This window comes from Neltuma alba, unplaced genomic scaffold (assembly GCF_004799145.2).
Source record: "Neltuma alba isolate B1F8T4 unplaced genomic scaffold, ASM479914v2 tig00004932_pilon, whole genome shotgun sequence".
Lineage (NCBI taxonomy): Eukaryota > Viridiplantae > Streptophyta > Magnoliopsida > Fabales > Fabaceae > Neltuma > Neltuma alba.
Window position 1 is genome coordinate 28,675 of NW_021633914.1, and position 19,665 is coordinate 48,339.

General features: G+C 36.8%; 3 protein-coding genes across 3 annotated transcripts; all 3 read left to right on the plus strand.

Moving 5' to 3' along the window:
- The first annotated feature begins 154 nt into the window (after positions 1–154).
- LOC114746316 (syntaxin-132-like) lies at positions 155–4,423 on the plus strand. The gene is made up of 13 exons (XM_028934547.1): positions 155–172; positions 1,075–1,176; positions 1,364–1,420; positions 2,250–2,298; positions 2,575–2,663; positions 2,765–2,838; positions 3,100–3,142; positions 3,224–3,284; positions 3,398–3,423; positions 3,504–3,581; positions 3,742–3,822; positions 4,073–4,138; positions 4,250–4,423. The coding sequence occupies exons 1-13, from the start codon at positions 155–157 to the stop codon at positions 4,421–4,423; spliced, it is 918 nt and encodes a 305-aa protein (XP_028790380.1).
- Positions 4,424–6,852: 2,429 nt separating this feature from the next.
- LOC114746312 (importin-5) lies at positions 6,853–15,591 on the plus strand. Its single transcript, XM_028934543.1, has 20 exons — positions 6,853–8,141; positions 8,391–8,594; positions 9,247–9,351; positions 9,929–9,994; positions 10,074–10,238; positions 10,540–10,614; positions 10,767–10,918; positions 11,482–11,617; positions 11,699–11,768; positions 11,886–12,013; positions 12,096–12,152; positions 12,465–12,650; positions 12,755–12,847; positions 13,050–13,135; positions 13,280–13,346; positions 13,440–13,506; positions 13,584–13,720; positions 14,497–14,588; positions 14,701–14,767; positions 14,873–15,591. The coding sequence occupies exons 1-20, from the start codon at positions 6,921–6,923 to the stop codon at positions 15,035–15,037; spliced, it is 3,339 nt and encodes a 1,112-aa protein (XP_028790376.1). The 5' UTR covers positions 6,853–6,920; the 3' UTR covers positions 15,038–15,591.
- A 2,450-nt stretch (positions 15,592–18,041) lies between these two features.
- On the plus strand, positions 18,042–19,070 carry LOC114746306 (ethylene-responsive transcription factor ERN1-like). Its single transcript, XM_028934535.1, has one exon. The coding sequence runs from the start codon at positions 18,055–18,057 to the stop codon at positions 18,862–18,864; it is 810 nt and encodes a 269-aa protein (XP_028790368.1). The 5' UTR covers positions 18,042–18,054; the 3' UTR covers positions 18,865–19,070.
- Positions 19,071–19,665: the final 595 nt, after the last annotated feature.

The window sequence follows — 19,665 nt, forward strand, 5'->3', positions numbered from 1 at the left end:
TGGGAATTGGAAGGCCTGGTTTATGGTTAACCAGCGCCTTACCTGCCCCATTATTGCCCCGTCACATTCCCTTCTTCCTACAAAACAAAACCAAAACGACATCAAAAATTGAATCATAGAACCTTGGCATTGAGTTTCTCAGCCCTCTTCCACAATGAACGATCTTCTATCGGTAATCATTTATTCTCTCAAGTTCTGTTTTCGGGTTATTACGCGTTATTGCGTTGGTATTCCTTCCCCCCCCCCCGGGGGGATGACTGTGGGATTTCTTGTTCTGGTGTTCTTCATGCCTGGTTTTCTATATATGGGGAGGTGTGAATTCAGCTGTATTTACCTTTCTGTCTAAGCTTCTGTTTGTCTACAAAGAAAATGCTGGAAACAAAAAGATTTTTGGAGGTTGTGAATGAATGCTGGATCGTTGATTATCATTGCCGGACCCCGTTTGGGTTGTGTTTTTTTCTCAACCGATCATACTTCTTCATACAATAAGGGGCATAAAGAATTTACCACACGGTGGACCCCATCCCCATAAGACTAATTAGAAACAAATTTGTTTGAGATAAAAATTATTTCTTTCTCTGGACATAGAAGTTTGATCACTTGATGTTTCAGAATTGGAATCAAGCATTTCCAGAATGATTTGCTGTATAAATAAGCTCTTCTAAATAATTAGCACAAAAGGTATTCTAGCTGCGTGTTTATACTTGCCCCATTAACATGAATCCATAATTTGCTCAGTTTAAGTCTCATTTGTTAACAATCTGCGGGAATATATAAAGCGAAAATTAAATAGGATTCTTTCGGAGATCCACCAAGATCTTTCAAAGATTAAAGATATTAATATATAGAGTAATAACCAGTACTTCGTCTCCAGTTTCCACCAACAGCTTAAAACATTATGGAGTGTTCGATTCATCTAGAGCATGTTGACTGTTGACTAAGTAGTAAGTAGTGGTTATGAGTTTTAATTCTTGGTTTGATCGATAGAAATGTTGATGAAACCTCCCGTGTTTAGTTTCCTGTACCGAAGATTACAGTTTAGTCACATGTATTAATTTTACCATCTTTATACAGGAATCATTTGAAATCCCACGTGGGCATGGAAATGGGGACGTCGAGTTTGGGGCATATTTACGAACTTCAGGAGAACTGGGCTTGGATACTTTCTTCAAAAAGGTGTTTGATTGATGTCTTTATAAGTTTATGTGTCAAATAAAATGTGGTTTAATTATTTCATCATATTCTCTTACTTTTTCATTCTTCTGCTTAATGAATTCATGCATTACTTTGAATCGCCGTTCTTCTGGTGTTCATGATTGCCTCAAATTCAAATGTTCCCACGTGGCTGTGTGTGGTTTTCCAGGTTCAAGAGCTTGATAAACAATTTGAGAGGCTGGGTAAGCTTCTCAGACAGCTCCAGGTATAGATGCTGTACTTTTACGTATTTACTGATCGATGACTTCACAATCATTTTATATATATATATATGTTCAAATAAGACATCCAAAACTCTTTATAAGCAAGTTCTGAACATGCAAACTGCTAAGCATTCAGAGGATGTACATAATGTATCAATCAAGTTGATTTTTATCAACATTATTGGACTTCTAATATGTTTGCGTCAATAAAACATGACAAATGAATAACTGACTTATGAAGGCCTTCTGTCCATAAGGGTGATAGGCTCCCTCCAGTTGATATATCGGAGGGGCTTTCCAGTTTGCTAATAAAACCTGACAGATAGTGGCTACTTAAACCTGATATTCCTGACATATGCCAAATTAAACAACATCAGTATTGAACTCCATGTACGAGGTTGGAATATGGTTTGTGTTTTTGCAAGGATCATGCAAAGTAAAAGGTTGTTTGCAACGTAAAAGAACAGAGGGATGACAAGATTAAGAAAACTCGTATCAGAAGAATTCAGTGGAACAGTATGACCTTTCTGTCATTCTGTTTTGAAAAAAAAGAGAGGAGGAGGAAAAAAACAAAACAGAGAGCGAGAGGGGGTTACAGTTCAAGTAACCTTTCAAGGTCTCTGCATAAGATTTTGTCTATGCCTCTGAATTTTTTATTACCAGATCTCCATAAGATTTTGATCTTCTTCTTAACAAATGAAAAGACAAATTTGGAAATGAAATTTTTCATGCTTTGAAAATGACAAAGTTGGTTGTGCAGAAAGCTCGACGATCTGTTTTGTGAGCTTGAAATGTGCTCTCTCATCACTTTAATACAAAATTTATTTGCAGGATGCTCACGAGGAGTCCAAAGCGGTGACCAAGGCTCCTGCCATGAAGGGTTGGTCATTTTTTCCAATGAAGGAAAAGAAGAAATCATGTGAAACAAGATTGTGACAGAGAAATGAACATTTTCCCTATTAATAATACTGTTAATTGTAACTTAGATGTGAGAATGATTCGTGAGGGTAGGAACTACTCTGGATCTTAAAATGCACTTGCTGTAGGAATGCATCTTAAGATTGATGACAAAGGATTATAAATTATTCTGGCAAGTGTAAGACCTTGCAGTTTCTGTGAACTCGATAATTATGTTTGACTCTTTCATCCTCTGCAGATATTAAGCAGAGAATGGAGAAAGATGTTGATGAGGTTAAGAAAATTGCCCATCACATAAAAACGAGAATTGAAGAATTGGACAGAGAAGTGAGCACATGCTGGTTATCTTTCAGCTGTATTTCCAATACCTAGCTTCTACATAATTAACAACTCCCTCACCTCCTCCTTTACTCCTTTATGTGTTGCAGAACCTGGAAAATAGGCAAAAGCGTGGGTGTGGAAAAGGATCAGGTGTCGACAGGTCAAGAACAGCAACCACCGTGTAAGTAATAATTATTATGGCAACACAAATGGTATGGTAGGGAAAAACAAGAAAACTGCATAGCTAAACTTTGCATCCACTGAAGCTAAAAAAGACTTTTACATAATGAAGAGAGCACCTTTTGCTGCATAAGACGGTCCAGTCAAACCTGGGGATTGCTCCAAACAAGGATTTACTGTTGGATTTTAGAATAATGGACTTCACTTAATGATCTTTTGATCACTCTCAACTGGACCTGATTTGTTTGGTACTATGTTGCAGTGCCTTAAAAAAGAAATTGAAGGACAAGATGGACGAATTTCAGGTAGGTTGACTTTATATTTGGTAGGAGATATTGTCCTTTTAATCTCGTGATATTAAATTAATCTTGTTTGAAAAAGTGCAGAGGCTGAGGGAAATCATACATCAAGAATATCGCGAGGTTGTAGAGAGGCGTGTTTATACAGGTTCAAGCACTTTACTTGTTACTGATTGATTTAAAATTATCTACAATTTAAGGGCTAGGATTTTCCATGATAGAGTATATCTATTGTGACAAATGATGTTTTGTGAATGCCAGTGACGGGCACAAGAGCTGATGAGGAGGTATTTATATGTCTGAATTCTTATACATTTGAAGAAAATGGCTCCTGCAAGTTTTCTTCTAATTATTTAACCATGTACAGACAATTGACAGATTGATTGAGACCGGAGATAGTGAACAGATTTTCCAGAATGCCATTAAGGAACATGGAAGAGGCCGGGTTTGTCACAGTTCTAACATGCACTTTTCAATTTTTTCGCTTAAAATTTTTTCTTGGGGGTGCGAAGATGTTAATGTTTCTTGAGCAATAGGTTTGTTAACTTGCATGTGAGGCAATCTTACTCTGTCCACCTCTTGGGACACGTTGATTATCTTCGCAGATATTGGACACTCTAGCAGAAATTCAGGAACGGCACGAAGCAGCTAGGGATGTTGAGAGGAAGCTTCTTGACTTGCAGCAGGTATATAAAAATAGGTGGAGAGAGGAATAATGGGAGAGCCATTATTTAAGCCGGGAGCAAAAGGGACAAAGGCATTTTTTGAAATGAGTTATAATTGTTTCATTAAATGTTAGAAGGGATCTTCTTTTAAAGGTCCAACGGATAGGGTCTTATAAAATAAGACCGAAGGGGTTATCAAATTAGTCATTTCTACATTTCAAAGAGGGACTGGAGAAAGAGGCAAAAAATGACAACTATCTTGTGTTTGCAGATATATCTAGATTTGGCAGTGTTGGTTGATTCACAAGGAGACATTCTTAACAACATAGAATCCCAGGTATTTGTAGATCTTTCTTAAACAAACGAAGCAGTTCATACTGTATCTAACAAGCAATCATGGTGGGATTGTCCTGTTGTTGATCTTAGCTTCTATTAACGTTGTATCTAGGTATCAACTGCAGTAGATCACGTACAGCAGGGCAATAATGCGCTTGTGAAGGCAAAGAAGTCCCAGAAGAGTTCGAGAAAATGGATGTGCATTGCTATAATAATACTTCTTGTTGTTGTCGCCATCGTTCTTACTTCTGTCCTCAGACCGTGGAGTGACAGAAGGGGGGCCTAGTCACTAGTTGCTTGCGTATCAGTTCTTGGATAATTAAACTAATGAGTATTTTTCCCCTTAATTTATACTTTGGTTTTATTTGAGAATCTCACAGCCAACATGTATAAATCTTCATTCAAGCTTTCTGCTGATATGCTCTGTATCTTCTTATTCTCTATCCATTCTTTTGAAGTTCACAAGTACAGGCACAAGATGTAACAAATTTAATTGAGACAAGTGTGTCAAGTTTTATACTAAATTCCCCTCACCACTGATGTCAAATGAAGAATCGTTCATCGGATCCAATTTGAAAAATAATCTTTACTTTGTTCAAGACATAAAATAATGCGTAAATTAAAGTCTACCCCACTGCCAGAAGCAAAAGATGTCACTTTACGAACTGTATGAGATTTTGCTCACGCGGGAGCTTTATTGGGACTGGATGAAATGAACTTTAATTAAAAGGGCCACAAAATTCTCCACAAACTTCAAATTTAAAAGAGTATTTCTCCGACAATAATAGACCTCAAACACTGCTTTAATTATAGCTTGTTTTGTTATACTCTAAATATTCCTCCGGTCCTAAATATAATATCATTTTTACAGTATAATTTACATTACAAAGGGAATCTTATATTTAGAACCGGAGTAGTATATAATTAATCTTCAAAGCTATATATCGCTTGGCTCACCGGGAAAAAAGAAAACTTCAAATTGGAAGTGGCCTTTAATGATTTATGTATGCGCAGATATGTAAGTGGACATGGTTACAAATATCGAATGCTTATAAAGTAACAGGAAGCTAACATGAAAATCCCAACACTTGAAAGCACTGTATTATTTATTGGCAATAATCAAAGATAAACAAGTAATATTTGTTGGCATTAAGGAAAAATATAAGGGTTGTAATTGCAAAGCCTATTTCTTTTGCTTTTTTAATGTGGGGACCTGTGAAGAGACAGCCACGGACACATATGTTTCTCGGTGAGCTATTAATTTGTTGGCAAGAAATATAGGTATTATTCTTTTTATATAAACGATCCTTTCAAGACGCGTAGATAACTGCATTAACGTGTTGCACTCTTGCTTTTGTTTTCCCCTGTAAGAGAAACTACGTTAAAGAGCGTAAATAAAAAGTGAATTTTAAAATTGAAATTGAAATTCGAGGAAGAAAACGAGGATATATAGGGTTTTATTCGCTTCTTACCTAGTTCAGTAGCAGTACATGTCCTAAATATTAAATTATGTTAGATATTAGGCCCAAAAAGAAATGTTAGATAATATTCTTCTGGTTTCAAATATAAGACTCATTTTGTAATAAAATGAGTCTTATATTTGAAACTGAAAGAGTATTAGGTTAAATAATTGTGGGTATGGGAAAGTTTTAGAGAGAACGACAAAAAAAAGTTAAAAATTATTAAATTCTAAGATTTGATAATAACATTTTATTTGATGTTAACCATACTGAATCTTTTTTTTTTTTTTTATCATTTTGTCAAAGTTTTGCATATGTGTGCGTATCATGTCAACTGATATTTTATGAAAATTGCTCAGCCCAATTGCCCAAATATCTGTTGCAGGGCCTGGTTGAATGGGACCCGCCATAAATTTGACAACTCTCCCGCGGAGTATGCGGTAGTTTTTTTTGTTTTCCTTTCAATTAACTGCTGGAGAAATAACTTGTTCATTGTCTACTTATATAAATGTATTTATAAACATTCATTACAAGCAACTTCAAACAAACACTAATTTAAGTTTGTTTTACGAACAAAGGTTTAGATTTGAACTTTGAAACACTTACGTGGTCTGGTCTGTTTAGTGAGCAAGTGATATTCAAACCCAATAGTATGTTTGTTTATATAAATAGGCCACGCCTATTTACTTAATAAGCATGTTAAACCAACTTGTATGGTTGTGTGTATAACATACATACATGTAAATCAACTGTATCCACGTACGAATTTGAAAAAAATTGTATATTCAAATATTTCAAAATTAGTTTTAAACACTGTACCTTAAACTACTACCTCCTATCTTTAATATTAGATCTTATTTAACTTTTTTATTTTGGTTCTAAATATAAGATCTCAATTTACTTTGTCTCTTATATTTATTCATTTTTTTCTAAGATAATTATCCTATTAATAGTCATTTTAGCCAATAAACTTGATTAATAAAGATATTTAAAAAAATAACATCAATTTATTACAAATAATTAATTTAATTTATTTTTTTAATTTATTTAAATTAGTTAACTAATTTTTATATTTAAAAAATTTCCGCGAGAGTTACCAAGAGGCCTCCGTGGATAAATAGTGATAGCCCGCGGAGCCCTAACCCTCTCGTTTTTGTGTGTTTGGTTAGAGAAAAAAGAAACGGTAAAAGAAAAAGGATCTGCCCGCCATTTAAAATCCTGCCGAAAAAACTAACCCTCTCGAGTCTTCCCTCCTCAATTCGGATTCGGAGGCTTCCAATTCCAAGCGCTGCAAGCGGCAAAGCGAAGCCCTAACTCTTATCCATGGCCGCCGATCCCACCCAGCAACAACTAGCCCTCGTCCTTGGTGCCGATTCTTCTCACTTCGAATCCCTAATTTCCAATCTTCTCTCCACCACCAATGATCAGCGCTCTCAGGCTGAGTCCCTCTTCAACCTCTGCCTTCAAACTCATCCCGATGCCCTCTTCCTTAAGCTTGCTCATCTCCTTCAATCTTCTCCTCGCCCCGAGGCTCGGACCATGTCCACAATTTTGCTTCGCAGACAACTCACGCGCCAGGACGCTAACCTCTGGCCCCAACTTGCCCCTTCTACTCAGTCCTCACTCAAGTTGGTCCTTTTGAATTCCCTTCAGACTGAGGATGTTAAATCTATTACTAAGAAGCTTTGCGATACCATCTCAGAGCTTGCCTCCGTTATTTTGCCCGATGGCGGCTGGCCAGAGCTCTTACCCTTCATGTTTCAGTGTGTCACGTCGGATAATCTCAAACTGCAAGAAGCAGCTTTGCTGATTTTCGCTCAGTTGGCTCATTATATTGGTGAAACCCTGGTTCCCCAATTGAGCACGCTCCACGCAGTGTTCTTACAGTGTTTGACGTCATCCAAGAGTTCCGACGTGAGAATTGCCGCTTTGGGCGCCAGTATTAATTTTATTCAGTGTTTGTCGAACCCTTCTGATAGGGACAGGTTCCAGGATTTATTGCCACTCATGATGCAAACCTTGACAGAAGCCTTGAATTGTGGCCAGGAAGCCACGGCTCAAGAAGCCCTCGAGTTGTTGATTGAATTGGCCGGAACCGAGCCAAGGTTTTTGAGAAGGCAAATAGTAGATGTGGTCAGTTCAATGTTACAGATTGCAGAGGCAGAATCCTTGGAAGAAGGGACAAGGCACTTGGCCATTGAGTTTGTGATCACCCTAGCCGAAGCCAGGGAGCGTGCTCCTGGCATGATGAGAAAGTTTCCACAGTTTATACGAAGATTGTTTGCCATATTAATGAATATGTTGTTGGATATCGAGGATGATCCTGCATGGCATAGTGCAGACACAGAGGATGAGGATGCAGGCGAGACTAGTAATTATGGTTTCGGACAGGAGTGTTTGGATAGACTTTCAATTTCTTTGGGCGGTAATACAATAGTACCAGTTGCTTCCGAGTTGTTGCCCACTTTCTTGGCTGCTTCTGACTGGAAAAAGCATCACGCTGCCCTCATCGCATTTGCACAAATTGCGGAAGGTTGTTCAAAGGTAAACTTGTTTAATATTTATAATTGATTTGTCTTTAGTATTGAGATTCGTTTTGTACCTTCTTGTGTTTACTGTAATTTTTGCTGATGTCTCGTGTAAGGCATATGCTGTTTCTCATTGCTTTTGTCCCTTAAACGTTTTCAACCTTGATTTTCTGCCTTGGCTTGTGAGCGTATAAACTGACAAGTTGGCAGGGAGAATCCCTTATATTATGTTCTTACATTTCGCATGTCACATCTTGTGATGCAGGTGATGACGAAGAATCTGGAGCAAGTAGTGTCTATGGTTTTAAATTCATTTAAAGATGTCCATCCTCGTGTACGATGGGCTGCTATAAATGCAATTGGGCAATTGTCCACAGACTTGGGGCCAGAACTGCAGGTTCAGTATCACCATGTCGTGCTGCCTGCATTAGTTGGGGCCATGGATGATTTTCGAAATCCCCGAGTACAGGTTTGCATTTTACCTGCTAATGCCAAATATATGGTCTTATAATAAGAAATTTAGTCTGGCTGCTCCCTTTAATTTTCCAGACACGTATGGTTCATATTTTGAGCCCTTGCATGGCCTGATCTGACCCTCGGATTGGGCTAAGATATTAGCTATCCAACTTGAGGGAAGCCACTTTGTTTGCGTTGGTTGATATTGATCAAAGTAATCTCTAGTAGTTCTCTTTTTATTCTTTAATCTCAAGTTAATGAAAACTTTGTTAGCTTTATTCGTCAGTTTGTCAAGCCTATGGACATCTTGATTGAGGTCTTCTGGTTCCCGCATTGTTAACCCTTTTTTTTCTTGTTTTTTTGGTTGCGGTTTATGTTTTAATCTGTTGAATATTGCTAATAAAATTAGCTACCTTTTATTATCTGAAAGCTAGCCTAATTTTGATTTATTTTACCTGAATTCCATTATGCTCTTGTAAAGCTCTTGTTCAAACTTATTATTTTGTCTTTATAAATTATTATTAGCAGATCAGGGCTTAAATATGGCAATTGGTTGTCTCCTATTTAAACAAGAGTGTCAAGTGTTGTAGTATTGTAACAGTCTTTTTGTATTGCTAGGTTGTTAATATGTTAATCTTTTTTCCTCATTTTCTGCTTTTATACAGGCTCATGCTGCTTCTGCAGTGCTAAATTTCACCGAGAATTGTACCCCAGAAATCCTAACACCTTACTTGGATGGAATTGTGAGCAAACTACTATTAATCCTACAGGTATCTGACTGGTGCCTGCACCCATCCTGCATTATCATTGTTGAATGTACTTGACTTTATCACTGTGGTTCTTTTAGTTAGAAAGGAATAAGAATTCACATGTTCCCCTTGTTTCTTCTATGAAAAAACTTATTTACCTAACCTTATATACCTAAGGTGCTTACTTCCAAGCAAATATAACGTGAATTTTGTATGTTAATTATTCTGTAACAAACTCTTGTTATTAATATTGTTAATGCTTTTAAATTTCCTCGTTCTAGTTTGATTGGGCAAAAGTAAATTAAGTATACAAGTGCCAAAGTCTTCTCCTTTCTTTTTTATTATCCAGTTGAACCCACAATTCTATTTTATCTTGGCTTATAATTAATTATTGCAAGCCTAAGTTTTTGTTTTGTTGGTTTTATTGCTTTCATTTCATTATGTATGTTTATAATGACTGGACATCTTCGTTGATCCATTTTTGTTAACGTGCTCTTTAAGTAATAAATTTGTTGTTCATGCATGTTCCATGCTTTGTACAAATTTATGATCTAGTATTTGGTTTTTGCGATTTTCCTCCATCTTCCATGCATTCTAGAATGGGAAGCAAATGGTTCAAGAGGGGGCCTTGACAGCTTTGGCATCAGTTGCTGATTCATCACAGGTTCTTTATTTTGCCAATCTTCTCTCTGGTTATGACAATGTTGTTCGCTACACATGAGTAATCAAACTTGTGTTAACAGGAGCAATTTCAGAAATATTATGATGCTGTGATGCCTTACTTGAAAGCTATCTTGATGAATGCAAATGATAAATCTAATCGTATGCTTCGTGCCAAAGCAATGGAGTGCATTAGTTTGGTAGGAATGGCTGTTGGTAAGGAGAAGTTCAGAGAAGATGCCAAGCAGGTGATACTAATTGTGTAATGTCGCTTTTTTGTTATGATGTCCAACTTGATAATTTTCTGTGATTCGTGTTTCAATTTTTTTTTAAAAAAAATATTTGTAAAACTTTTCATGTGCTAAACTGCTGATATATGATTTTCTCTGTCAGTTCATGCTCTCGTATTCCACCCTTGTTTTAATTCTTACACATGTCAATGATTGTTTGTAGATGCAGTGTTTTTCAGTATTCACTCAGTGAAGTATAGATTGTTATATTTTGCTTCATTTTCTTAAGGGAGCTCGGCTGTTTTTATTTCTCCTATAGGTCATGGACATCTTAATGACACTGCAACAATCTCAACTGGAGTCTGATGACCCAACTGCGAGTTACATGCTACAAGTATGTTTTCACCAATTTCTTGGCATCGATTTTAGAATACAAGCCTTTTTCTCCTCTTATGAAGTATATAAAATTCATAATTTTTTTTTATTTTGGTGACAACGTAATTCTTTTTCTCAAGTGTAATACTCTGTGCTTAAATATCTTTGCAGGCATGGGCACGGCTTTGCAAGTGCCTTGGGCAGGATTTTCTCCCATGTATGAGTTTTGTCATGCCTCCTTTGCTCCAGTCTGCGCAGCTTAAGCCTGATGTCACCATCACATCTGCAGATTCTGATGCTGAAATTGATGAAGACGATGACAGGTTTGTTTACCTCCTGATGACTTCATTAAGGGTCATAACTATTGACATGCATGTTTTCCCATATTATGATTTGCTGACGTATCCGAATTTTTATCATTTGTTTCCCTTTCATGTGGATTTTATTCCCTTGCTTGAGATTTTCTTTTGCCTGCCCTTTGAAAAGATAAGGCCTACCTATTTCTCCTTTTTCCAATTTTCATTTACATGGTACTATCCTCAGAGACTCAAATATCCTAGATCTCATATTTTCTTCCACTTTCATGCCTTTTTTGTGGGAAAGAACCTATAGGGCCCTGCATAGTTTTAAGCCTTAGCTTGCAGAACTATGTGGAGGGGCCCTAGGAAAGCTAAAGCTAGATCTTATGAAAAGGAAAAGGGGAGGAAAAAAGGGAAAAGGGAAATGATACCAGTAATAATAAGCAGATCATAATGTGCTTATTGAAATAGAAAGAGTAATGATTTTTTGATCTGAAAAGTAAAAGAGATGTGGATTAGATAGATGCTATCCTATGTTGAAGCATGTTGATTTGTTTTGGATACTTAAGTCACTTGTATAATTGCAGCATTGAAACGATTACTCTTGGAGATAAAAGGATAGGCATTAAGACCAGTGTCCTGGAGGAGAAAGCCACAGCTTGTAACATGCTATGTTGCTATGCCGATGAATTGAAGGAAGGATTTTTTCCTTGGATTGACCAGGTTGACTTGAAATTGTATTTTATAGAATTTTCTAAACCAAGCTTTAGTTAAGTTTGATGCTAACTTTGCCAAATCATCTAGGTTGCTTTCACATTGGTCCCTCTTCTTAAATTTTATTTTCATGAAGAAGTGAGAAAGGCGGCTGTTTCAGGTATTTTCTTAATTTCATAACATCCACATCTTGCCTTCCTTAGAGTGCTTCTATTGTTTTTTTCTTTGGCTGCCAGTCCTTATTGTGACTAATTTCACCTTTCTGCTTTGCCCGTAGCTATGCCTGAACTATTGCGTTCAGCTAAATTAGCTGTAGAGAAGGGACAATCACAAGGCCGTGATGAGACTTACATAAAACAGTTGTCTGATTACATAATACCAAATTTGTTGGAGGCCTTGCACAAGGTCACTGTCCTGCTGATTTTTATAGTATTTGATTTCCAATTCCTAATTTTACGTGTCTGAGAGTGTTTCAGCTGTCTTTCAGGAGCCAGAGATAGAAATTTCTGCCAGCATGTTGGACGCATTGAATGAATGCATACAGGTCTGTAGTAGCATCCATACATCAGGATCGGTTGTTTTGTTGTTATCTTTTTAATAGAATATAATATAATTACACTTAATCTCTAGTGCCTCCTGTCAAATAATAATGTTAATGCTGGAGGAATAGATTGAAATAATGGGAATTGATGCTGTCCTCGTGTTTGGAAGAATGTAATTCTTATAGTAGCATTTATTTCTAATCCTGTGACATATATGGATTTAAGACTAGTGTATTCTCGGGGACTTTATCATTCCCCTGCCCGTTTTGCCACTCAAACTTAAACTTATCACAGCCAGGGTTTCCCTCTCTTAGGTCTCCGCGGCACTTCTAGAGGAAAGGCATGTGCGGAGTGTTGTTGATGAGATTAAACAGGTTATTTCTGCCAGTTCAACCAGAAAACATGAAAGGGCAGAGAGGGCAAAAGAAGAGGACTTTGATGCAGAAGAAAGAGAATTCCTCAAGGAAGAAAATGAGCAAGAAGAAGAACTTTTTGATCAAGTATGTTGGAATTGCATGTTTGTTTTCCGGTTCATTTTGATTTTTTAGTTTTTTTCCAAAGGAATGATGAATTAATTCTTTTATTGAATGTATGCCTGACCTAGGTTGGTGATTGCTTGGGGACATTGATAAAGACATTCAGGGCATCTTTCTTGCCTTTCTTTGATGAGCTTTCCTCATACATAACACCTATGTTGGTTAGTTCCTGTCACTTTCCTCTCATTGGATTTTTCTTGCTCTAGGAATGAAGTCATTAATCTTTCCATCGCTTGCCAAGACTGCTAATGTATTGTCGGTGCCTGTGATGAATCGCTTGGTCTAAATACCTCAAGTTTTCTTCAAATACATTTTTTTCTTCAATGTATCTAACTCAATGTTTTCACTGCTTATTACTAACAGGGTAAAGATAAAACCTCAGAGGAAAGGAGGATTGCCATTTGTATATTTGATGATGTTGCTGAACACTGTCGTGAAGCTGCTCTTAAGTAAGACTTTCACCTTTCTTTTTGTTCAAATTTGAATTCTATGTGCTTTCATGTGAATAATTAATCAATCTTTTTTTTTTTTTTTTGGTATTTTGAATAGTTTTTCTGAATTATTCTAATTCACTGCACTTCATGTTGCAACAGATATTATGATTTTTACCTTCCGTTCCTACTTGAAGCTTGCAATGATGAGTCTGCAGATGTTCGGCAGGTTTGCTTTGACTTGACTATTAATTCATATTTTGCACCCTGTTCCAGAAAATATTCTTGGTTCTTATCCATTCAAATTGAATGCCTTTTTCAGGCAGCTGTTTATGGGGTTGGTGTTTGTGCAGAGTTTGGTGGATCTGTTTTCAAACTCTTTGTTGGAGGTTGATTGCTTGATACTAATTTAATTTTGCCTTGTGTCTTAAAATACTGCTTTGGTAATTTCTCTTTTCTATTGCAGAGGCTCTTTCAAGGTTAGATGCTGTGATCCGGCATCCAAATGCCCTTCATTCAGATAATGTAATGGCATATGACAATGCTGTCTCAGCTTTTGGTAAAATATGCCAGTTCCATCGAGATAGTATAAATGCAACACAGGTACTTTTTGTGGCTGCATGTCTTCACCGTCTTTCAAAATGCTGTTCCTGTTGTAAATTAGTGCTTTGGCTGTTGAAACCCCCCCCCCCCCCAAAAAAAAAGTCTCCTGCATTTACAACACCTCTTATGACTTGCATTGGTCATTGTTGAAAAGTAGGGTCCGGTTTGACATTGGCTAGTGTGCTGTTATGTTTCTGGTCGTATTGTAATGATATCAATCGTTCTGGAACTATGATTTTGACATGCTTTTATTGGGTCCTAAAAATATGCGGGATTGTGATCTTTCAGCTTTTGCCGAAATTATTGTGTGGCTTCCTTGGGTGCTTGATTTCTAAATAGTAGTGGAAGAGTCTCTATTACTAAAGATGCGTAGATGCTTGATATATGTGAAAAGTAAAACATATGTAATGTTCTAGCCATTTTATCCGCCATCACCATGAGGCTTTAGTATAATATAACTATCTGAGCTAGCGAGGTATGTGTAGTTCTAGGCATGGAGGATTTGTTGAGAATCAGATTTGTAGCCATGTATACAATCGGCCTGCAGAGGACTGACTTCATTTTATTGTGATAAAATAATTTTGTTGGTTGGCTCCGTAGAATATCTAGGCTGCAAAACTGGTTCCAGGGTAGGATTTCGGATATTTGCTGATTAATCCCCGGTAGAAATGAAGTTCACTATAAGTATTTATTAGCTGTTTTAACTTACTATCGATTACAAGTAGTATCTTTGCCCGTTTTATTATTTTTATCATTGTGACCTTTATTGGTGGCAGCTTGTTCCAGTCTGGCTAAATTGCTTGCCTATAAAGGGTGATTTGATTGAGGCTAAGGTTGTGCATGACCAACTCTGTTCCATGGTTGAAAGGTAAAAGTTCGATTTAAATCTGAAGCATGTTTTGACCTTTGACTGAATGCTGTCCGCTTTATGTGCTGCCCCTTTTGAAACTGATCTCGAGCATGTTATATGCGTTTCACAGGTCAGATAGAGAACTTTTAGGCCCCAACCATCAATATCTTCCCAAAATAGTTGCTGTTTTTGCTGAGGTATATGCATTATGATTTTGTTGTATTGTCTCTTGGTTATTTCCGTGACATATTGGTGCTACTTCCATTGCCGTTTTAAAACTTGTTTCCATCAATGGTTGGAAGGTTTTATGTGCGGGCAATGATCTGGCAACTGAACAAACTGCTAGTCGGATGATTAATCTATTGAGGCAGCTTCAGCAGACTTTGCCACCTTCTACCCTTGCTTCAACTTGGTCATCCTTGCAGCCTCAGCAACAGCTTGCACTGCAGTCCATCCTATCATCCTAGTTATGTTTTACGGTATGTTCGCGATGGTCCCTCCTCACAAGACATATTTAAGGAAGCTGCTGCATCAAGTCGAAGTTGTACCTTTGGCATTGGAGTGTCCTTTTGAGAATCAGCTGTGTCTGGTACTCTGGTTGTGTTTTCGGATGGCTGGATCCAGATTTGGTAGTGCTACCCGGAAATTCTGAGGCATGGTTTGTCACTCAGAGCGGTTTTGATTGGTAGGATTGGAAGTATAGAAATTCTTGGTATAGAATCTTTGCGTCGAAGTGTTATTCAGAAGGAATCACAACTCACAAGGTTGTAACTTGATCCTGTCTCTGGATGATGGGACAAGGTGTGATCTAAGTCACCTCATGTAACATTGTGTCTTGTTGTGAGTTTTAACAGTTTTGGTAATTTATTTGTCCTTTGATGTCAGAAACTTTTTATTTGATTATTTTGTATTTATAAGCTTGTTTATAACGGTTTCTGATTTCTCTTTCCGCCACTTCGCATTCAACTATTGCGACTACAGCCTTTTATGTCCAAAAATAATTTTTAAAAATATATTTTCAGATTAATTTTATTGCACCTACTGTTTCTTTCCGTTTATAATCAAATTAACGCAAACAGCATCCTCGGCTATGCCATTTTAAATCAAGAGGATGTCCAGAATATGGTGCTAATTTTGGTTCTATGGTAACCATAAAATTTATCAAGCAATTAAACTCAATATTAGGAGGATGTCTTTGGTTTCATTTTCTATTGTGCATATAAATGAAGAGATTAGTGAGAAGTAATTCATGACTTCTAGCTTTGTTTAGCCGTTTTAACTGAGCTCACTTGCAACGCCCAGGAGAATAACTTTGAATGAAGTTGTCATTTTAGTTTATTTTTTTAATCGATTTTCTCACATTAGTAAAAGAGTAGTTTCACGAGTTGCAAAGGGCGAGTTTAGAAGTGTGCTGACTCTGAACCTTTAAGCCTCATCTAATTCAAATTCAAAATATGCCTCCCATCGTACGGAATGGGTTAGAACTTAAAACTGCAACTTGCCCCCTCCATTTCAGCATCTAAATCCCCGTAATATCTCCGTTGACAAATTTGTAGGAAGTAGGGAGGTAGGCAAGTATATGTGTACGGCAAAGATTTTCTTAAAAACAAAACTGTTGATTATTTACTTGTATATATTTTCTCAGTTCCATAATACGATTTTGGTTCGTCATTGATATATCAAATGACGGATGCAGGATCATTAGGAGCGGCATTTATTTCAATATACTGCTTCTAATTTTTAATATAAGAATTTGTTTGGCTTTTATTTTTGTCCTAAATATAATACCATAATCTACTTTGTCTCTCATATTTATCTTTTTCTTTTTTCAAGATAATCTTTATAGTAATAGTACTTCTAACCAATATACTTGATTAGCAGGGGTGTTTTAAGAAAGACAATACTTATTTGTTATAAATAACTAACTTAACTAAATTTTTTAATAATATCAAACTAGTCTACTAGCTTTTATATTAAAGACCAGAGTAACTTGAAGGTCATAAAGGTCCTTAGCATTCATTAGCAGTTGAAATATCAAACATCTTTCATCTCAATATCTCTTACTTTATCGACTACCACAAAAAAGAAGTCTTGAATAAAAAAGAAAAAAGATACTCACCATATTTTTAATAAAATTAATCAATCATCATATTATACATAACTAACCAAACGTCAAATCTTTCTTAAAATTAAAGTTCACACAAATTTTAAGTGTCTACATGTTCTCGTCACTCTGGTAATCAATAAAATTTGTATCCCTCGGTCCGTTAATTGATCATTATTATTTTCTATACGCATAAATTTGAATTTTGAAAAGATTTGGAAAGATAACAATGCCAGAATACGATAACACTAACGTCTTTTTCCCCATATCTCCATTCATGTCTAACGTAAGATATCCATTGGGAACTTTGGAGTCATCCAATAATTAATTATTCAATTGTCACTATAGACAACTTAGAGAAAAGGAAAGTTGCATGATTCGCTCAAATTGAAATATCTTAAACGTCTTTCTCAGTCGATTAGAAAATCAGACAGGCAAACTTGTGGGTGAGGAAGAATCTATGGACAGAACATAATAAATGAAATGGTCAAGTGATCATTTGCTTGGTCCACCTCGGTTTCAAGCATGGTTCAGTGTCTTGGTTTAAGGGTACATATGAGGGGATGGTTTTGGAGCCTCCATGTGGCTCTCATTCATGCCCTTAACTCCTTTTCCTTTCAACTGTTTGACTCAACAAAAATTAGAGGAAGAGAAGACAAAGACAGGATATTGATCAATCCCCTCGAATCCTAGGTTTTATTCTCCTCTGGGGATTTCTAGGTGGTTTGGGATGTCATTGTTCTTTAGCGTGGCCTAAGGATCATTTCTCATATTGGATATTGACTATAAGTTATATTTTAATGTAGATTCAAGATATAGGATCAATGGTTAGGTAACAGTGCTTTTACTTTGATAAGGACTTCAATTTCTGTCACAAAATGTTCAGACTTGAGTGGCAATTAACTAACACATGTATATAATTAACTGCTTGACACAAAAATATGATGATATCAAGTAATTTTCCCAAAATGCATTTTTCAAAGCTAAGCTGTTAAGAGAAGAAAAGCAATGCCATTGGATTTTATATTTGGTTCATTTATTAAACTAAATCTCGACTGTTTCAGACAGCAACGCCTAGAGGAGACAGTAAATAGCCACTAGTCGGATCTGTTCAAAGTAAGGGAGGCAAGTGAATTTGAAGGTTAATTTGTCTCTGTCATGCGAAAGATATTTAAAAAAATGTAAGAATCTCAAGATGATGTGCTTCTATTATATTAATACCACTTGCAAACTTGAAAAATAGGCAACTTTTCATCCATATATAACATAATCCCAATACTTGCAACGAGCAGCATGAAGAATAGCCTTCTACTGCCACATTAAAAGCTGAAACTAGTTTCTGCTTATATCCCTCAAACACCATCTCTTGAACACCTTGTCATGGAAATTCATTTCCAGCAACCAAAGCCGCTCCAGAAAGCATCACATGTTCCAATCAGCAGAGGAGGCAAGTTCAAAGGAAGGAACAAGAACAATGGCACGAACAAATTTGTTGGTGTGAGACAAAGACCTTCTGGGAGATGGGTGGCTGAGATCAAAGACACAACCCAGAAGATAAGAATGTGGCTTGGCACATTTGAGACTGCAGAAGAAGCAGCCAGGGCTTATGATGAAGCTGCCTGCCTTCTTCGAGGATCCAACACTCGCACCAACTTCATCACTCGCGTTTCCACAGATTCTCCTCTCGCTTCTCGTATTCGAAATCTGCTTAACAACAGAAAAGTAACCAAAGAACAAGATGTTGATGCTTCTTCTTCGAGAGTCAACCCTACTAGCTCTGGTGGTACTAGTACTACTGGGAGCTCAGACTCAAGCAATGATGACAAAAATGATAGCTCTCTTTCTAGTGGGAAAATTCAGAACACAGAGTTATTTGCTGATGGATATAGACCAGATTTGAGCAGTTACGGGGAGGGATTTGATTTATGCCCCCAATCTAATCTTTCGTGGGGTCTTGGACCTATCGTTGATCGTTTTCCTTTTGCTCAAGTATTGGACGCGCCGAAGACTGATGGTGTTGCTGACACAGTTGAGTTAGAGCTTTCAGAATTCGAGAGGATGAAAGTTGAAAGACAGATATCAGCTTCACTCTATGCAATTAATGGAGTCCATGAGTACATGGAAACTGTCCAGGATTCTAGTGAAGAAGCTCTTTGGGATCTTCCACCCTTGTGGTCAATGTTTTGCTAAATTCAAAGTTCTAAATGACCTTTAAATCAGTCTTTTCTTCAGTGCTCCTAGTTAATAATATCATCCACCATCGTTCCTAAACAATCTCAGAGTCAGGAAGAGTTCGGGATCTTGACTTGGGATAGAGTTCTGCTTGCCTTTCTGCTTCATAAATATCAGCTAGAAAGCGAGTTGCATTAGCTCTTTGTGAATGCCTTGTTTTTCAACTGCCATATCTGTATCGAAGTATTCTAATGTAAATCTTGAAGGATTGTATCTATGATTTTTAAATATACGTTTGGGTGGAAACTCAATATTTTGAGAGTTTCAAGTACCTCTACAGGGCACTATCTGATCTAATTAAAGTTACTGAACAGTTCCTTCAAAATATTTGTCTGTCAAAAAGCCAAAAGAACCATGATCCTTACTCAAAAGGAGTGCTTCCAGATCTTCTGGGATTTAGGCTTACCATATCTGCATAAATCATGCCTTCTGATAGTCCAGATTAGCCACAAAAACACACATTTTAAATCTCTCATTAGATAAATAGATTGTGGTTGTGTGTAGTTATCCCATACCAGCTAGTTGTGATTTGAACATCATAAAAATGACTAACTACAATTTATTTTAAGAAAAAAAGACTGAAGATTATGTCACTCATCACTTGTGATGATTAGATTACTCGTTGCTCATATTTCAAATACGTCATTTATATCTAACTTGTGGACCCAAAAGCTCCTTTTCTTTGTTCATTTTTTTTTAATAATAATATTTGTACTTTCCCCAATCCTTATCCTTCTTTCCCTTCAATTTGGCCCATGG

Coding starts and splice junctions, on each gene's coding strand:
- LOC114746312 (XM_028934543.1), top strand. CDS start 6,921: ATGGCCGCCGATCCCACCCAGCAACAACTAGCCCTCGTCCTTGGTGCC. Junction 11,769..11,885: donor GAGAAAGGCGGCTGTTTCAG/GTATTTTCTTAA, acceptor CTTTGCCCGTAG/CTATGCCTGAACTATTGCGT. Junction 13,721..14,496: donor ATAGTATAAATGCAACACAG/GTACTTTTTGTG, acceptor TATTGGTGGCAG/CTTGTTCCAGTCTGGCTAAA.
- LOC114746316 (XM_028934547.1), top strand. Junction 2,664..2,764: donor TTGAAGAATTGGACAGAGAA/GTGAGCACATGC, acceptor TATGTGTTGCAG/AACCTGGAAAATAGGCAAAA. Junction 2,839..3,099: donor TCAAGAACAGCAACCACCGT/GTAAGTAATAAT, acceptor ACTATGTTGCAG/TGCCTTAAAAAAGAAATTGA.
- LOC114746306 (XM_028934535.1), top strand. CDS start 18,055: ATGGAAATTCATTTCCAGCAACCAAAGCCGCTCCAGAAAGCATCACAT.